Here is a 20533-nt window from a genome sequence, read left to right on the forward strand (position 1 = left end):
GTGCGCGGCAGCGCTTCCGGCGGGCAGCCATGGCGGCCGCGCTCTGGGACTTCGGCCTGGGGGAGCGGAGGAAGGCGGGCGGCGACAGCGGCGAGGAGGAGGACGACGACGGAGATGAAGAAGCAGGAGGCGGAGATGCGGGAGAGTTCACGCTGGAAGAGGTGCTGCGCCTCGGCGGCACCAAGGTAAGGGAGCGGGGAGGGAGCGGGAGCACGTGGCGGCCGGGACCCCCATCCCGGACGGGCCCTTGTGGGGCGCGGGATGTGCGGGGCCCACGCAGGTGTCGGGAACAAGTTCTGTGCTCAGGGGCTGGTGAGGCTCTGGGACAGGTTGCCCAGAGAACTTGTGGATGCCCCATCCCTGGAGGTGCCCAAGGCCAGGCTGCATGGGGCTCTGAGCAACCTCGTCTAGGGGAAGATGTCCCTACCCGTGGCAGGCGGGTTGGAACTAGATAGCTTCAAGGTCCTTCCCAACCCAAATCGTTCAGGGATTCTGTGGGGAAGTCTTGGGAGTCTTGGCAAACCTTGCCCGTGACAGATGCGCCGTGTCTCCGCAGCAAGATTACCTCATGCTGTGTGCTGTGGATGAGGAGAGTGAGATGGTGGATGGCGGCAAGAAGGACACGATCGATGACCTGAAGGAAGGGGAGCTGGAGGCGTTCGTCAGCTCCCTGGGGCTCAACAAGTATGCAAAGAGTTGCCTGGTGGTGGAGGGGGATGTGGATGATGGTGATGATGATGGCAGCAAGGAGAAAGAGAAGCTTCCAAAGAAAGAGAAAAGCAAGAAGGAAACAAATCGTCCTTCACTAGAGGGGAAAAAAGAAAAAAAAGGAAAGGAAAAGGCAAGCAGTGTGAAAGACAGCAAGAAGAAGCAGGCTGGTGGTGGTCAGGGCCAGCAGCCTTCTGCAAAGAAAGAAAGGCTGGAAGAAGATTTTGAATTTCATGCTAGGCAAGCAATCCTGATCAAACCGGGGGGCAAATGGTATGATATGGAATACACAAATGAATTCTCTCCAGAGCCACAGAATCAGACACTTTTGTCCAAGTACAAGGCCCTGGCCCAAAAGCTGTATGAACACGAGACAGACCTGTTTAAGAATAAGACAGACTATCAGAAGGGGGCCTCTTCAGCATGGATTAAAACTGTTGTGTCCTCAGGTACCTTGGCTGACAGGATGGCAGCCATGACCCTTCTCATCCAGGACAGTGCTGTCCACAGTCTCCAATTTGTTGAGAACTTGATAAACCTCATAAAGAAAAAGGGCAGCAGGCAGCAGAGCCTTATGGCTTTAGATACTTTCAAGGAGCTTCTCATTACAGATATCTTACCAGACAATCGGAAGTTGTGGTCTTTCTCCCAGCGACCCCTTAACAGCATAGTGCAGATGTCGAGTGGCAACAAGGACTCAAGAGACAGGCGGTTGATCCTTTGGTACTTTGAGCATCACCTGAAGCTGCAGATAGCAGATTTCGTGCAGGCCTTGGAAACACTGAGCCACGATTGTCTGACAGCCACGAAATCCCGAGCGCTGGCAGTGTCCCACGAGCTGCTCTGTAACAAGCCTGAGCAGGAGAAAGCTCTGCTGGTTCTGCTGGTGAACAAACTGGGTGACCCTCAGAACAAGATTGCCACCAAAGCCTCCTATCTTTTAGAGACATTGCTTCACAAGCATCCAAACATGAAGGGAGTAGTGTGCAGTGAGGTGGAGAGGCTTCTGTACCGCTCAAACATCAACGTGAAAACTCAGTATTATGCCATCTGCTTTCTAAATCAGATAGTCCTCAGTCATGAGGAAAGTGCATTGGCTAACAAGCTGATAACTTTGTACTTCTGCTTTTTCCGGAACTGTATAAAGAAAAAGGATGTTGAATCCAAAATGCTCAGTGCTCTTCTTTGCGGGGTAAACAGAGCTTACCCTTACGCTGAGACTGGTGATGAGAAAGTGAAAGAGCAAATGAACACCTTGTTCAAAGTTCTGCATCTTGTGAACTTCAGTACCAGTGTCCAGGCCCTGATGCTGCTGTTTCAAGTGATGGACTCTCAGCAGACTGTGTCGGACAGGTACTATGCAGCACTGTACAAGTAAGTGGCAGGTTTGCATTTTTATATACATTCCATTTTAAGAAGTAGTTACCATTAATTTAAAGTTGTAGAAACACTTGGCTTTTAAGATCTTGCTGGTTTTGTGTTTGTTGGCTAAAATTCTTGATGTTTTGTAGGAGCTGGAAGAAAATTCATGATTTCTTTGATTTAACATGAGGATAAAAACAAAAGACAGTGATAGGTCCCAAGAGCACATGTGCATTTCATCCTTTGCCACTCTTCTGGTGGCTTCCTTTGCTTCCAGATGTTATTTGAAACTAATGGATAACTATTCTGAAATCACTTTTAGAAGTACTAGCCTGTAAAGTAATTAGGCCTGTAAATTAGGCCTGTAAATAGCCTAAAATCTTGTTTCTTTTTTTTTTTTTTTTGGTCCTTATTTTGAGGAGGAGGGATATTATCTTAAATTTTATAGATTATTTAATTTGTGTAGCTGGAAACACTTGTGTTATAAAAGTACTGCTTTTTTTTCTTGTCCCAGCTGATTGTTTAGACTCTTTATAGGATCCTTACAGGCTTCTGTTTAGATGACCAAGAGGAAGTTACTGATTTTTTAAAATGGGAATTTCAAGGTCCCTGAGAATGTGCAGTGTATGTAAGGGCCTTACTGTGCTTGACAGCCTAGAAAAAAATTGGAGCAGAAAATGAACTTGCCAGTACAAATGTCTGATCTGATTGTGAAGTGATCTGATTGTGAAGTGCTGATTTTAACCATTTGCTTTCTTTTTTTAAACAAATGAACAAATCAGATTAGTTTCTTAACACTGAATATCTCAAATTTTGAAACTGTTTTCAGTAGAACTCAGTTTCTTTTTATATTCTTGGAATGGTTTGTTTACCAAGGCAGTTTGGTTTTTTTTTTAATCTTCAGTGTCTCGTATATATCCAGAAATATTACACAGCTCTTGACAGTTCAGGCTTGAAATTAATAGTATGGAGTACTGAGGAGCAAACTGTTTTTTAGATGGCACTCTGAAAAATGTAGGTAATTGTTGTTAATAGCAGTTGTTCTCCTGTGTGCATTGTGACAATCAGCAAAATTTCTCCTGTGTGTCCTACAGGAAGCTTCTAGATCCTGCTTTAGCATCGTGCTCAAAGCCATCCATGTTTCTAAACCTTGTCTATAAGTCGCTGAAGGCAGATGTTGTTTTGCGGCGTGTGAAGGCCTTTGTGAAGAGGCTGCTTCAAGTCACTTGTGGACAAATGCCACCCTTCATTTGTGGAACCCTGTACCTTCTGTCTGAGCTTCTGAAAGTAAAACCAGAGTTAAGGGCCCAGTTACAGGATCACATGGTATAAGATGGTTTCTTTATCTCAGTGCTTTTTCAATAAGAGCTGTTTTCATAAGCACCTTTTCCTAACCTGTCTTTTAGTAACCATTTGCTAAGATGTTTCTTGAGATGGGGAGGGACCATTAGAGTTGTGTGTTCTAAGCAGTAAAGTTCAACTTTAAGTGCTATATCAAGGACAAAAATCCGTATTTCTTAAACATCAACCATCATTTGTTTAAATTTTTATTAGTAGCTCAAGAACTTTATGTGCATGTTTCTAAAAAATCAGAGTAAATATGGAAAGGAAAAGCTATTTGCTAATGGTTTTTGTTTTTTAGGGATCAGATGATGAAGAGTGCTTTAAGGATCAAGAAGAGGCTGAAGAGGATGAGGAAAAATTTGTGGATGCTGACAAAGAAGTAGAAGATGAAAAGAGAAATACAATGGAAAGTTCTGCTAAAACAAACAATTCCAATTCATCAGCCTCGTGGGTTCATCATCTGAATATGGGAGGTAAATCAGCAAGAAAATACATAATTTAACAGCTAAGAGTCTATAACAGGGACATGCTGGTCAAGAGTTGTTGTAAGACTAAGTGATTAAAACATTATTTTAGTTTTTAAATTGAAGTTTGGTTGAAAGTGACCACTCGGAGCAATTTATCTGTTACCTCAGCAGTGATGAAGAGACTCTTGACTAGTGTATTTCACTGTGGAGGGCAGCTGAGTACAGCCTTTTCCTGCTGCCAGATGAACCCCTGGCCTGTCCAGCTGGGAGTGATGGGCAGCATTACTGTTATGGGGAATTGAGAATAATACTTTTGTAAAGTTGCCTGAGAAAATTTGTTTTGCTCCCCTCCACCCCACAGGCAGGAAGGGTGAAGCTTCTTATGATCCTCTGCACAGAAGTCCTTTATACTGTGGTGCTGAAAGTACAAGCCTTTGGGAACTGAAGAAGGTAGGACATTCTTGAATTGTTGTTGTTGAGTTTAAAAGTGAGGCCTTTGTATGAAGAGAAGAAAAAGAACTTGATTATTCTTGAAGTAGCTGCTTGAGTAACAACAGAAAGGATAAAGTTGACGCGTTCAGCTTTAAGCTTGTGTATGTTCCATACAATATTGATATTCTTGAGTAGGGAATAGAAATTTTTTAAGTGGAGATTTGGACAATAATAATATTTTTTGACTGCTGGATCTTACCTTTGATCATTAAAGCTTTTTAGTGTTGACTTAAATAAAATTGTAAATGAAAATGTATTTAATGCAAATAAAAGATTAGAACTTGAAGTTCTTCAGTTGTTAAAGTGCTTCATCAGCCTTGCATGGCTATGTGTATGTCTGTTATTTAGTAAGTCACAGAGTGGTCTTACAATGTATTTTTTAATTAGAAATAAATGAATGACTCATGTTTTTCAGCTTTCTGAACACTTTCATCCGTCTGTGGCCCTGTTTGCAAAAACAATTCTAGAAGTAAGTGCTTTTGCTAGCTTGTTGCTTTGAAGTTTGATATTTTATGTCAGGTGTCTTTTGCCATTTGAAAAAATACATTATAACGTCTCCTTGCACTTCATGGGTAACTAGCAGCTCTGCAGAACTCTTCTCATACTCTAAAATGTCAAGCTTTTCATAGAATGACAATGTTATATGTAAAGGAGACTGCTCACAAAAGTTTGTGAAATGTAGTTTTGTAGAAATGTAGGTGTTATATAATTCTTAAAGCTTTATTAGAGGTTTTTTTATATCTTTTTATTTAATTTTTTTTAAAGATGGGAAACCCCACTACAGGAACAAATTCTTTTTTAAATACTGTTGTGTACCAAAATCACTCCAACTTTCACAAATATGTATTTAAAATATTTATTTTTCATTTGAAAATATAGTATTGAAATGATGTTGAGTATTAACTGCTGTTAGCACGATACATTGGAAGGCAGTTTAGCACTGAAACAAAGCAAAGGAGTTGTGGTTTAGTTAAGCAAATAGTGAAATTGGAAAAAGAAGAACCTGGTCAGGATGATGTGGTATAGTATCCCCAAATCTTTATCTTTTTAAAGTATGTTTTAATGTTGTTCTTGAACTGATTGTGTCCTCTGTGTTTAGATGGTGTCTTTCTAAAATGGAGACCTTAATGTTTTTTGGCTTTTTCCTTCTTTCAGGGAAATCACATTCAATACTCCGGTGACCCTTTGCAGGATTTCACGTTAATGAGGTTCTTGGATCGCTTTGTGTACAGAAATCCCAAGCTCAGCAAAGGCAAAGGTAGGCACTTCTCTGTACCATATGATCCTGGTTATAGGTGCTCTCTGAATTGTTATTCTCTCAGACTGGCCTTGCCAAGTATTTGGGGTGCATGTGGTGGAACACAGGAGTGGGATCAGTCTTCAGGGCTGCAAGAGAGATGTCTGCAACCCGGAGCCAGCTGACAGCCACATCCTCCTGCCCCTCACACCTGCAGGGCAGAACTGCTCCCTTTGCAGGAATCAGCAAGGGATAGGGAGATGTGAACACTACAGAATGGTTGAGGCTAGAAGGGACCTGTGAAGTCATGGGCTCAAGCAGAGACACCTAGAGCAGACTTTCCAGACTTTTGAATATCTCCAAGAGTGGAGACTCCACTGCCTCTCTGTGCAATCTGTGCCAGTGCACAGTTGTGCTCACAGTGAAAAGTGTTTCCAGGTGTTCAGGTGGAGTCACCTTCATCAATTTAGTGACGCATCACTTGATTCTCTCCAGTATGCCCATGTCTGCCTTATACTGGAGAGCCCAGACCTGGGTGCGGGGCTCCAAGTGTGATCTAACAAATGCCAGGAAAGCCATCAGCCTTTTTTGCTGCAGGGATACAGTGTTAGCTCACAGCCAGCTGTGTGTCCACCAGGACTACTAGGGTGTTCTTAGCCAAGCTGCTTTCCAGCTGGGCAGCCCCCAGTGTGTACTGGTACCTGGGGTTGTTCCTCCTTCAGTGCAGGAGTTTGCCCTTCCCCTTGTTAAACTGCAGGAAGTGTCTGTCAGCCCATTTCTCCAGCCTCTTGAGGTCATTCTGGATGGCAGCACAACCCACTGGTCTGTCAGCTGTTCCTAACAGTTCTGTATCAATAGTCATCAAATAAAAATTCTCTCTGATTTATATTCTGATACAGAAAACACCAGCAGTGTGGTAATGCAGCCAAAGAAGAAGCAGTTTATGAAGGATATGCAGAATCTTGCAGGTAAGTCTGCCCCTTAAATCAGTTAAGATTATGATGACTAAAAAATCCTTGGTTGGTTGATGTAGATGTGTCATCTGCACTGTCTATACTGTTTGTCTTAGCAATAAAAGAAAGTGCCATCCATCAGGAGTGAAGTGGTCATGCTGATGTTCAGGATCAGACCTCATATTCTTGTAAGGATGTATGGAATCTTCACAGATGGAACTTTGGATCTATTGAATCATTTGAAGAAAAAAATATGTAGAGAAAGTCAGTTATTCTATAGCCATTTTTATTCTGTTTATTATGATTGAAAAAATGGCTTAAAATACCAGAAAAAGGGATCTGTATAATTATTTAAATCACATTAAATTCTTTCATTAAGTGATATAGATTGCTCCACACAATGCCACAGCTGCAGCTGTTGTTAGGATGAGTGTAAGGTATCTTTGGCACTGTTATTTTCCTAAGAGTCTTCCTGCCTCCAGAAATAAACTGCCTTTTGTCCAGTCCCACTGTTTCTAACAATCAAGAGTAGGATGTAGTTTAAAAAACAGCAGTTAAAAAAACAGAGCAAACTATCAGTAAAACATGCTGCTTGAGGACAGAAGAAGTACCATCTTCTGTGGCAGTGTCTCTACTGTAGCATTCCAAGGGATGGGCTTTTCCACCAGCTTTGGGTCTGTTGTGTTGCAAAGAGGTTTTAGTTATGCAGATTAGTAAGTACTGGTGTACTTCTATGGCTGGTTTTACAGCTGATAAAGCTGAAAGTAGAAAATTTAGCCTATACACTTTGTCACATTTTTTAGTTTATTCTGAGTTGAAGGAGCAATTCTGTCCTGAGGAATATACTACTAATAAATAAATAAAATAGTGACGTTAGTTTCAAGATTAAAGAAAAGCATCTTAAAAACCTGCACCTGTCTGAAAAGTTTACAGTATTGTTACATTGAAGATGGCTGAAACTGAGATTACACATTTAAAGTCTTCTGTACAAAGTACTCTTTTGTATGTGGTCAAAATTGCCTTCCGTGGTAGTTTGAAGAGCTTTTCAGATAAGCTCCCCATTATTGAATGGATGACACCATTGTGTGTCTGCTTCTGTCTGTGTGTGCTGCTTAAGCTCTGTAAAGAATAACCAGCATTTCAACTTGGGGTAAAATCAGTTCTTTTTTTGTTTTTGCAGTCAACAGTAAGGAATTCCGGGCCAAAGATGAAAGCAAAATCCCAGTGGATGAAGTGTTCTTTCACAGGTAAAGGAACACTTGTGAATGTCCATTTTAAGTATTCTTTTTTTAATGCACTGCCAGTAAAACCCACTGCATTTTGTAAGTATTCTCTGGTATTTCAAGTATTTGGAAATTTTGATTAATTTGAGTGACTTAAGATGATAGTGATTTTCTTGGACGTAATTTTAACATTTGTCAAAAGTGCTTAGGAAAGAATATCACCTATGAACAAAGGCAATTTGGGCTTATAGTTTAAGTAAATTAAGTAAGCTGACATTATAATAGAGAAGCTTTAAGTAGTGGGTAATGATGAATATCTCATGGGTTGTAATTCTTATGCATATAATAAAAGCTGGAATATAGCTTGTTTATGTTATTAATATCAAAGCTTATTAGAATGGAACAAAGCAAAAGAAAGAGGAGCTACTTTTCAGAGTATTTGGATTTTTATTACTTCTAGTTCTTTCTGTTTCTTTGAATTTCCCTTTAGATTATGATATAAAAATACAGTTGTACTAAAATTGAAGTGATATGCATTTGACAAAGATTTGTTTTTATTAGATCAAAATACTGATTACCTGTGTCTCCTTAGCAAATTATTATTCTAATTACCTTCATTTATTATAAATTAATTGATACTATAATATTGAGCAATATACTACTAATAAATAAATACAATAGTGGTGTTAGTTTCAAGATTAAAGAAAAGCTTCTTAAAAATGTGCCTCTGTCTGAAAAGTTGACAGTATTGTTACATTGGAGATGGCTGAAACTGAGATTATACATTTGAAGTCTTCTGTACAAAGTACTCTTTTGTATATGGTCAAAACTGCCTTTCCGTGTTTGGTGGTTCTTTAACATGAAATGAAGGTGAAAATGGCTGAAGATAACAGCCATTTTCAGAAGATAAAAGAAGATAAAAGCCAGACAGAAGATAAAACTAAGACCCAAAAGAAGAGGCCTATGTGAGAAAATTTAATAAAACTTGATGGCTGAATGTCTTCTTTATTTTTTCTCAATTATATACAAGTTGATTTTGATCCTTTCTTCCTTCTCAGTCTGAGGCAGATTTTGACATCTTTGTTGTGGTTTTTTATAAATTCATTTTGTTGAAAATAACTTCTGCCACCTTTGGCCAGTGAAATTTCATTGTTTTAAATATTACAGTAGTGACTGATTCTTTGATAAACAAAGGAAGTACAAGTCTCTTGATTTTAGATGTGTTTGAAACAATCACAGTTTTCAGCTGGCAACATACATGGGAAAAAATTTGCAGATTTTTTATTTAAAAAAGTCATAAAGACCACCCCCTGTAATTTTGTGTCTGTTATTTCAGATTTTATTCAAAATTTGATAAGAAGAGAGAGAAACAAAAGCGTCTGGATGATGAAGAAAGTGTGGAAGATGTGGATGATGATGAATTTGAAAGAGCATTGGGTAAGGCTGTGTTCTTCTTGCAGTAAATATCCCAGTATTCCCAGATTTTCCAAATTACTAATTTATCCTTTTTATAGTTCATATTGTGTAAAAGAACCAGATAGAGGAATATGGCAGTGGGAGAAAACTGGCTTTCCAGTTGCTCTTTGTGGTACTGCCGACAGCAGTTCCGGCTGTGTGCTGTGTGAGCTGTCTGGGTGGCTGTTTGGAAAAGAGGCCTTGCTCCCACCACTGCAGTAGTCAGATTGTTTGAGTGGCTGGAAATTGTCTGATTTTGAACTTACACTCATGAGTGGCAGTTCATGCCCTTTTGTTCTTTTCCTAATGTAGTGTGAGTAACCTGTTCTAACAGCATGTAACATTTGCCTTTACTTTTTCTTTACTGCTGGGCCTTTTCTTTACTGCTGGGCCGTCTTTCTTGTGGTTATGAGTTCAGGACAGTCATTGGCAAACTTCTGCAGTAGCCTTAGCTCTTTCTGTAGCACGTACTTTGCTTTGGAATTAGTGTGTGATTTGTTCCAGAATTTAATTTAATTTGTTCCAGAATTTAAATTTCTTAGTGTACCAGAAAGTGTCCATTATTTTATTATTTAAAATTTTACTTATATGTATTTTCAAAAAAATCCAGTTAACTCTCCATAACTGTTTTGTACTGTATTTTAAGAGAATTCTACATTCTTTTATCAGGGTTCTTAGTCAGTCAATTAATGGGGTCTTAGTTATGAGAAGAATCTGTTACAAATTGCATTTGTCTTTTATTATTAGTATCTCTAATAGAATTTGCTTCATAAATTCAGAAGCTTCAAATAATGACCCTCTATCTGAAAGTTAGATATTTTGCAGTGCTAGAATCCTAGAATAGCTTGGGTTGGAAGGGACCTTAAAGATCACCTCATTCCATCCCTCCTGCCATGGGCAGGGACACCTTCCACAAAACAAGTTGCTCAGAGCTCTGTCCAACCTGGCCTTGAACACTTTCAGGGATGGGATCCACAGCTTCTCTGGGCAGTCTGTTCTAGTGCCTTACTACCCTCACAGTAAAGAATTTTTTCTTAATACCTAATCTAAACTCTTCAGTGTGTAGCCATTCCCCCTTATCCTGTCACTGTCCAGCTCTCTTGTAGCATCCTTTAGGTACTGGAAGGCCACAGTGAGGTCACCCTGAAGCCTCCTCTTCTCCAGGCTGAACTTCAATGCTAGGAGAGGTGCTCCAGCTCTCTGGTCGTCTTTGTAGCCTTCCTCTGGACTTGCACCAACAACTCCTGTACCTGCTGGATGCAATGACTTGCATATTTCTTTGTCGTAATAACATTTTTCTTTCTCCCTAGATACTTTTGAAGCTGCTGATAATGCCATTGTGGGCCAGGATGACCTTGATTTTGCTGGGTAAGACTTCAGATTAGTTCGTACTCCTCTTGTCTTAGTATCTGTATAGAGTTTTACTCTGTGAAAGGAGATAGACTTTTTTCAGAATGATTTAGAATATCACCTTGCAAAAAAGGCAATATCAGATTTACATTGAGTAATGCAGGTTTTCTGCATGTCCCAAAATAGTTCATGATGACTTTGGGATGCTTATAGCCCTTAAATGAGACTTGTAGTATTGGATTGTCTTAATTAATTAATTAATTGTTTATTTTATACAATGGAGTGACCCAGTAAGCAGTGTAAAATCTTGTTTTTCATTGTCTCAGGTTTGTGTTTGAGAATTACCAAGTACAAAAGGAACAGATTGAGACATAATGGCAGTGCTGCCATAAGTACTGGCTGTAACTGGACCTAACACAGTTAATAAGCTTTGTGAGATCCAGAGTCACAGAGCTCAGTTCTCCTGCAGTCAGCACTTCCATTAATCATAGCATCATTTAGGTGGGAAAGGACCTTTACGTTCATTGAGTCCAACTGTAAATGATTAAGCAGCTTCTATTTTACTCAAAGTATCTATAATAAAGTGTTTGAATTTGCACAGAGACTTTTTCCCTTGATGCAACAGCAGAATTAAAGTCTAAACTCCTAGTGAAACTTGAAACATTTTTGTGATCTCTACTGGTGTTTGATAGAGCAGTTTGTGTTTTACAGAAAAGACTTTCTGAAAAGGAGCAAACACACAGAGGAGATAAAATACTCAAGCTGTCATTTCTGCTAATTTCAGAGTAGGATTCTCTCCAGAACTTCTTAAAATGGTTGACTTTTATAACACAACTGCCTGTACTAATGTTGAAAACATGAGTGTATGTCGTAACGGCGGGAGAGATGCGACACACCATATGCGATGAATAGCAAATCTCGAAGTTTATTGAAAGCTTACACATTTTTATATTAGTGTTAATGAAGCTTATGCATATTGCAAAATCTGAGCTCATTATTGGTTAAAGCACACTATAATCAAACACACCTACTTCTATCTCTTAACAATTATTTTGCTTCTATGTGTACATTCTTCTAATTTCTCTACCTTGGGATAACTACATTTTCTGGCAAGCAATTTTCTCCCCCGTCTTCCCGTTTTAGAGAAGGTCACTGTGACCTTCGTCAGTAATTGGGCACCGGTTGCTCAGTTCCCAGCTTGTTTCTCTTACCCTTATCCATTGGTATCACATCGGAATGTCCTTTCTCAGCTAACCAATTCTCCAAAAAGCTCTCTACATCTCCCCTGTTTTTCTGTTGAACAAGCATAGTTTGATTAAATGCAGTAGTTATCATCTTTCTCACCATATTCTGCAAGCATATACAAAAACAAAGCAAAACTAATACTAACAACAAAGCTACAATAGTTACTACAATACTCATCTTAATAATAGAACGTAACTAAGATCTTAAGTTTAAAGATTTGAGCTATCCATCAATACCAAGGCCTGATCTGTGTGAAGCCTTTGTTTCAGTGAAGTCTGACGTATCAACAAAGTCTTTCAGCATCTTGGTTAAACACAGGAAACAGAGAAAAATAACTCAGAACTAACTCACTTATAAAATATTAAGAAATACAAATCAGATGATGTGTTTTAGATTGGATATTTGAGACAAATAAGCAGTGTAGAATAACTCATGTGCTTGTGAATCTCCTTATGCAAAGCCAGTGAAGAACTTAACACATGTGAGACAAGCTACAGCTCACACTGGTTATTTTCAGAGGGAAAAAAATATAAGAAGTGATGGGGAAGTTACAGGTTGAGTCAGGTGCTTAGAGTATTGCAGGTTTGCTTTAAATTGAACAGGTACAAAAAATATGTTTTTAAGTACAAAGGGACGTTAATGCTGTGGTATGATTTTTTAAACTCATATTCTCTTTCAGATTAAAATGTAAATTAAATGAGAGAATATTTTAAATGACATATTGTGTTCTCACTTGGACAAAGAAAAAGGATAACAACTAAGTACAAAATACTCTTTGTTCGATGTTACAGGAAAAGCTAAGCAACAGTTTTCCTGTAGACTGAAATCATTATTTAAACAATAGAATGAATGTTTTCTAGGCCTCAAACATCAGTGTTTATGCTTTATGTTTTAAAAGTCAATTGATGCTTAAACAGTAGGGATGAATATATTCCTTTTGGTAATTATTCATCAAAATTGTCCACAATAACAATAATAATAATATTAATATTATGGTTGGAAGTCTATTATATATTTTAGTATCTGTTTTGAGTGGAAGTTTTGTTGTTTTTGTTGTTTGGAGGGAGTTGTTTTTTTTGTGCAAACTAACATTCAGGTTAAATTATAATTTTAAATGTTACATGACATCCAGCCCAGTTTTCTAAACATATAAATGTATACAATGAGTAACAGTTGTTTGGATTTTCTTTTTGCATCTGTGTAAGCAGTTATAGCATCTGATAAGGACTTTAGTGATCTTTTTGGGCATTAAATCTAACTCCACTGTCCTATCACGACCCTTTTTGAGCAAATCAGTTAAAATGTCAATTTTCTGAAGAAGGGTTTTATGTTGTTGAAGTGGAGGAGATATCCATTCTAAGGCCCATATCTCCCCCGTTTTTCTGTTATGCTAAGTAAGTGCACTCAGTAAAAAATTTTTGTCTACACCAAACTGTCAGCTGTACAGGGAGATCAAAATCACGTCTCTGAACACTGCCTTGTGTAACACGGTCTAATATCTGCTGCAGTGTTTCAGCCCGTTCAGGGGTTATACGAACAGGCTGTGCTGGATTAGTTCCCTTTAACAAAGGTCAAAGTTCATCTAACAGTTCATTGTTCGATTCGCATAGGTGGAAAAAGAATATACAGCATAATAGAACTCTCCCCTACATAGCCAGCGTCCATTATTCTAGATAAAACAAACAATCCCAACACTGTAGCCGAGAAATGTCCTAAAAGCAAAACTCTCACAGATAATTCATCAATAATGAGTGGTCTCTTTACTCTCGTTGGGACTTTTGTGGGTGAACAGTCACCAAAATCGCTGTCTGCTGCTGTTGCTAGGTCTACCCCGAGGCTCCCGGCGGTTGCGGGCTGAAGGCAGGTTTAGCCGAAGTGGTGATAGCTGCGGGCAGCCGCGGGGCGGGCGGACTCACCGGAGCCCGCTGCTCCACGGGGGGTGGAAGGCCCGTCCTGCCGTCCCCCCCTCGGCTCGGGGACGGGGCGGCTGCGGAGCGGTGCTGGCGGCTGCGGAGCGGGAGGCGGCCGCGCTGCAGCTGCTGAGTCGCCCAGGGCCGGGGCCGGCACGAGCCTCTCCGGCGGGGCGGCTGCAGGCTGTGCGCTGCGGCAGGGCTCCGGAGGGTGCGGGTCCGGAGCGGGAGGAGGCGGAGGCGGTGCAGGGTTCAACACCGGGGCAGGCGGCGCGGACGGCACGGCTGGAATACGCGCGGGGGGGCTACTGCCCGCGGCAGAAGCCGATAGCTGCAGGGAGCTGCTTTTTAGGGCAGGAGCTTGTATCGGCGGGGACCCAAACCAGTCTCTGCAACGCCTGTTGCTTTCACGGGCTGCACTAGTCTGCTGGGCAGCTCTTTCCTCTGCCTGGTATTTCAAGAATTCAGCATGCACGACTTGCCATAAATTTCCCAACTCTCTCGCGGTCTTATCCTCATCTATGAGTGCACGCCACAACTTATTCCCGAATATACGCCATTCTGACAATTCATGCACTGTATGCGGATTACGAAAAAACTCCTGTGCACACCCATAATCTAACAACCCAGGAAGTTCTTTCTGTAAATCTATCCCTCTAATCTGACGCCCTCGTAAAAAGTCAGTAAATAAATCATATGCTGCTTGCCTGTCTTTATCCATTTCAACGACGATTGCGCGCTTCTTGCGGCTCTATTCAGGTCCGGCAGCACGTAGCAGCCGGGCACTCCTCTGAGCTCACCCGGGGCCGAACACCTTCCTTTTTCAGCGGTGTTTTTTGCCGTCCCCAGCCGCGAAAGGACCTGCACTTGACTTTTACGCCTCCGACCGTGGCTAGTCCCGAAGGTACACGTCCGGGGTCACCATTTGTCGTAACGGCGGGAGAGATGCGACACACCATATGCGATGAATAGCAAATCTCGAAGTTTATTGAAAGCTTACACATTTTTATATTAGTGTTAATGAAGCTTATGCATATTGCAAAATCTGAGCTCATTATTGGTTAAAGCACACTATAATCAAACACACCTACTTCTATCTCTTAACAATTATTTTGCTTCTATGTGTACATTCTTCTAATTTCTCTACCTTGGGATAACTACATTTTCTGGCAAGCAATTTTCTCCCCCGTCTTCCCGTTTTAGAGAAGGTCACTGTGACCTTCGTCAGTAATTGGGCACCGGTTGCTCAGTTCCCAGCTTGTTTCTCTTACCCTTATCCATTGGTATCACATCGGAATGTCCTTTCTCAGCTAACCAATTCTCCAAAAAGCTCTCTACAAGTGTATAATATGTATATTTTAGGTCACAGCCTACATTTGTAGCAGTTTGCAATGATGTTGAACTTTCCTAACATAGTCTTTGCCAGTAGATAGATGTCATCTAGATGCAAACAGTATTTTTCCAGATGAAGTGCTAAGCTTGTTACATCTTCTTTTAGTAATATAAAAAAAAATCCCAAGGGTGGCAAGAAAGGTGGGGGATCTGGTGCTGACTGGGAGGATTCTGATGATGAAGATGACTTCAGCGATCTGGATGATGAGGAAGTCTCCTTAGGAAGTATGGATGAAGACTTTGAAGAGGATATGGATGAAGAGGGAGGTGTATTTATGGATGTGTCTGAAGATGATGATGACCTAGGTAAAGTGCCATTTGTTACTGAAAAACAAGAAGAAAAAGCTTTAAAAATAGGTTATATAATATGTAACTACATATGCAAATTCCAGTTTAGTTATCTGGGTGGGAAGTTTGGCTTTTAGGCAAAGAAATGACAAGTCCTTCTCTATACAATGAAGTCTTAAGATAAGCATTTCCAGGCACTATCTCCTAGGTGAGAGTGGGAATTAGACATCAAAAACTTCCAAATGAGACAACTTTCTTTCATTCCAAAAATTTATACACAAATAACTGGCTTCACTAGGCAGAAATATTAAAAGAGCTCAAGGAGAAAAAAAAATCTGATAATTGATAATTTTTGTATTTCTTCAGACATAGTTAATGCTGGTTTTTTTTAGATGAAGTCACTTTTATTGAAATGGCTGTCTCACATGTAACAGCTTACTCTTGTTAATACAGCTAGGCACTCAAGTTTTTATTGCCACTGGAGTAAGTAACTGGTTCTTGTACCTGCATGATTTTATTTTTTCACCTGAAAAGCAGAATACAGTGCATATGGCTGGAAAAACAGAGATTAATGGAGTATTTCAGTGAATAACTAAAGGTCACAGGAAGATGACTGAGGGTAGAGGAGGCAAACTGCTCATACAGTTGTTAACACAATCTTTCATGAGATTATTATTTCACCAAACTTGCCACACAGACATTCAAGGTTTACCTAATGCCTGCTTTTAGCTTTTGTATTCTATGTATCATAGTATCATTTCCTTTCGGTGCTGTGGAAACAACAGAAAGAACAGCACACCAAAGACCAATTTTTAATGGTCCAGCTTGAGGAAATACTAGATTTGCTTGTGTGCACTGCCTTTTAAAGACTTGGACCATTTTGACAAGTATGCCTAGAAAGGAATTTTAGTCTCTGCTGCACTTTAAATACATGTACATGGTGTGAAAATTGGGGACTGACGGATTTGGGTTTTTTCCCCATCAGACTCAAACAATGACAAGCAACTGAAATCTGTCAGTAAAAAAGGAAAGAAAAAGAAAGATACGAATTTTGCGGGATCACTGGAAGGTAAGAAAACACTGACATGAAAGCTTAATAGAAATAAAATAGTTCAAAACCCTTTGGAATAGAGGGATTTACTACAGCAAATAGAGGGATTTACTACAGCAGATTATCATGTTTTGGATCTAGGTTCAGATTTGAATAAACCATAAATTAAAAGGAGGTTATCCCCAGCCAGCATAATTCATGGTAACAATCTGCAGTTGAACAGATGAGAATTGAAGGAGAAATTTTGAAGAAGGATGAAGTTGTACTGGTGCTTTACATCTGTTACACCTGATGCACAGATTTGTGCTATTTAATTCTTGGTTGGAAACTCTTTTTTCTCCTTTTCTTTTAGAAGGGATGGGGAACAAAGATTTCCAACATAGCTAATGCAGGTAATCTCATTAAGAAAAAGTTCTAAACATTTAAAACACGGTAAAACTTGTTTTAGTGTCTTTGGGAACTTGAAGTTGTGTCTCATAAGAGTAATACTCTTTGTTTGAAGGATCCAGGCGAGGAAAAAAGAGAAAACTCCAAGATGCTGGTATACTGGCATCTGCAGAAGAGGTGAGTTTGATCAGTGCTTAACAAAAAGTGATCAAGCATTTCACCTGTTGCTTTGTAACAGAATACTATAATTTCTCTCTTTAAAGTTTGGCTATCTGCTGGATGAAAATGCTGGCTCCAAGTTCGACAATATCGGGATGAACGCCATGGCCAACAGAGATAATGCGAGTAAGTACATGCTGCAAGTAGCTGGCACTTGTAATGCTGAAATTCACTTCTTTCCCTTCAGGTTCTGTACATGAAAGATGAACCACCTTAAACTGGAACACAGGGTCAGAAACCACACACAGCAGGGACGGTAGCTCAGCATCAGTAAAACGTGACAGTTTTCTCCGGTGACAAGAGATGCCCAGTGCTAAAAATCAAGTGGGAGTAGTGGAGTAATAAGGCTTCAGAAAAGAGGGAGAGGCTGTCCTTGGCCCTTTCCCACTGTGAACAGGGACAGGCAGGATGCTCTTTGTCAAGCATTTGTGTGAATTCTGCTCAGGTAAAGCGGCCTTGATTCCTTGCGAAGGGAAGGCATGAGGTACTGGTGTCTTTACCTACCTATTGGACTGCCTCCTTGCAGCGTCAGTGAAGCAGAAAGTATTTTTCCCAAAGTAATTCTAATGAATTACATGTGTATATGCTGGCTGAATAAACACTGCTCCTAATGGAAATGTGTCTAGCATTAGTAAAATACAAAGCAGTGTCTAAAACTGAAATGGTAAGGTTTGTTTTGTGAAATGAAAAAACCACAGCTTTCTCAGAAAAAAAGGCAGTTTGCACTTTATTGACTTTAATAAATACAGTAGTCAAGTTTTAACTTGGACGTGATTGATCTGCATGCCACATCATGGTCAGAGGTATCCATTGGCTCCTAAATTCTCATCTTTCTTCTCCAGATGTCAAACAGATCCAGTGGGAAATTGAGCGTGACAAGTGGCTTCACAACAGGGATGTGAAAAGCATCATCAAAAAGAAGAAACAGTTCAGGCACAGAGGGCTGAAAAACAAGTTCAAAGGCAAGAAATCAAGACGATGAACTTGATGTCAACATTTAAAAATAATTATTCATAAATAGTTTTATATTTATTCTTTCTTACTTCAGTTCTTGCTGCTTAACCACGTCATCTGGTCATTCTCCCTTATGCCATGAATTCCAGACCGCTCATTGGATTTGTAATAAACTGAAAAATAGCAAAATCCATGTCAGTTCTAAGTTAGACATATCTGATGAGCAGCCCCTTTGTGGCTGGTTTTATTCAGTGTATAACCCTCCAGCTCTAAGGTCTCTGTCCAACAGTCTGACACTCCAGCCATGCCTTAACAATAAAAACTTCTGCAGTGTCTCCTGGGGAAAGTTTTAAGCCATTCTAAGATATTGTTGTATATATTAAGATGCAACAGAAGCTTCAGCCATCCTGAAGCCAACGACTACAAACTCACCTTCCAGAATTAATGGAAACCTCTTCTGCATTGTGTATCTGAAATCTGACAAGAAAGATAAATCACAGTTACTTTCCCAGCATATATTAAGATGAATAATTAAATGCACTATTTTTCTAACTAGAGTTGTTTCATCAAAATTTGTTTAAATTTTGCTAGTTTCAGCCACCATTAAACGATGTGATAGGAATTTATTTTTAAAAAATAATTTCAGAGACTTTATTTAGGTTACTCATACATGTAGCTCCATCATCGCAGTCTTTTTTGAGCTTCTTTACAATTGTGATAACCAAGTCCTACAACTCACAGGAAGCTGCATGCCTCTCATAGACTGACATGCAGGTAAAACCAGGGAAATTTTGTTTCCTTGTGCAGATTTAGATGTTCACTGAATCATTCCGTGGGCCGCTCTTGACAACCCAGTAGAAAATCACAACAGGTTTATGCTATTTTAATTATTTACAGCAGCTTGTAAAAGGATGTTAACCATTCTAGTACTAACACAAAAAAAGCAGTAAAAGCCTCTGAGTTCACTGAGCTGTTAGATTAGCCCACTGCACCTTATGGAACTGCAATTATAGAGAATATGCAAATGGATATAAGAATTGCAAAAGAGGAGAAAAAAAATCCCAAAGATGAACACCCAGCATCAAGTTACAATAGGCTGAAAACATCTGTTCTCCATATTTTTGTTACATGTATTTTCTGATAAAAATGCAAAGATGGCTGAAATTTAAGAGCCTGACACCATCTGGATCCTGGAAAACAAATGCAAACTGATGCGAAGGTAAAGCTCAGCTTGTACTCGGCATGAAGACCACACCACTGCTGAAATGGGTGGATTTTTGCCCTCCCAGCCAAAGCAGCATCTGCCTTTTGGCTCGTCCTGACCCTGCAGAGCCCTGCATGCAAAGAGAGGCTGCTGCTCTGCAGAGCAAGCCTCCTTGTAGTAACCAAACTAGGGCTTTGCTTATTCTTTCTGTGTTACCTGGGCACGGAATCCTGAGTCTAAGAGACTAAAGTTAAATAACCTGGGAGACAACACTGGCCGCCTCCTGCTAGCCGGCTCTGTCCTCAGCCTGGGAAATGTCAAATTGCAAAGGCTACGAGACCCAGACACAGCCAGGACATCCCTTCCCATCACCTGGCTCAACAACAGGTGCCTGAAATTGGACTGATCACTTCCTGCCTCATTTGCGGACAGCGTGTCTTCCTTTCAAATCCTTATCCGGCCCGGTGCTGCTACTATAACACCGGGCAGGATTCCTTTTTGTTCCTGGTGTGGTGGCGTGCTGCCCCCCGAAGGACTGATTGCTCGCGGGCTTGGGTTTGTAAAACCACACCAGCAGCTCGTTCTTCAGAGGTAAATGCTAGGGCCAGCGAGCCAGCCCTGTGCGCCTGTACTCACCCAAGCCCAACTCCTGACCCCACACGGCGGCATTTCCTTACACACCCCGGGCGGTGCGCGGTGCTCCGCGGGCACCGCCGGAGGCCCCCGCGCGGAGGAGCCTCCCCTGCCCGCCCCCCGTCCCCGTCGGGGAGCGGCCCCCGCCCGCCCCGCCGCACCTTGGCTGCGGTCCATGGCGCGGTAGAGCAGGAGGGCGCCGAGCAGCCCCGCCGCCTCCAGCAGCAGCAGCCCCCTCAGGACGCGCCGCGCCATGGCCGGAGCTCGGCGCCTTCCGCCGCCCGCAGCGCTGCGCAGGCGCTGCCGCTCCTCCGCCTCACGGGCCCGTCATGGCCGCGGCCCGGCCGCTCCGCCTGGCGGCAAGCGGTGCGAATGTGAGCTGTGTAAAAATCTCAGGAAAAGGCGGGCTTTGTTGTATATCCGGCGTAATCCACGAGAAAAGACATTAATCCGTGAGGCAGGTAGCGGGTAACAGGCGAGCGCTAAGTGATGGCCAGGTGTTAGAAATACAAATGACTTGTCGGTAGAATTGCCTTGTTAAGGTCTTGGGCGCGATATGCTTCAGTAAGCTCAGACCTAGGGAGAGCTTAATAATGCCAGGCGAGAAGAACGGACTACTGATAATGGGCACAAAGACATTCAGCAGAACCCCCATGATA

General features: G+C 41.1%; 1 protein-coding gene and 1 long non-coding RNA gene across 2 annotated transcripts; one reads left to right on the plus strand and one right to left on the minus strand.

The window, feature by feature from the left end:
* The first annotated feature begins 11 nt into the window (after window positions 1-11).
* Window positions 12-18590, plus strand: CEBPZ (CCAAT enhancer binding protein zeta). Its single transcript, XM_071429441.1, has 16 exons — window positions 12-185; window positions 557-2082; window positions 3165-3396; window positions 3713-3887; window positions 4243-4331; window positions 4789-4842; window positions 5529-5631; window positions 6510-6578; window positions 7744-7810; window positions 9123-9223; window positions 10552-10609; window positions 15245-15444; window positions 16412-16495; window positions 16980-17041; window positions 17128-17209; window positions 17926-18590. The coding sequence occupies exons 1-16, from the start codon at window positions 30-32 to the stop codon at window positions 18063-18065; spliced, it is 3198 nt and encodes a 1065-aa protein (XP_071285542.1). The 5' UTR covers window positions 12-29; the 3' UTR covers window positions 18066-18590.
* Window positions 17783-20248, minus strand: LOC139591174 (uncharacterized). The gene is made up of 4 exons (XR_011679574.1): window positions 20036-20248; window positions 18470-18514; window positions 18127-18210; window positions 17783-18026 (listed from the first exon to the last, which is right to left on the minus strand). It is a non-coding gene; the product is annotated as an uncharacterized lncRNA (long non-coding RNA).
* Window positions 20249-20533: the final 285 nt, after the last annotated feature.

The sequence above is a fragment of the Agelaius tricolor genome, unplaced genomic scaffold, assembly GCF_023055355.1.
Source record: "Agelaius tricolor isolate 1412-34295 unplaced genomic scaffold, bAgeTri1.0.p SCAF_1, whole genome shotgun sequence".
Lineage (NCBI taxonomy): Eukaryota > Metazoa > Chordata > Aves > Passeriformes > Icteridae > Agelaius > Agelaius tricolor.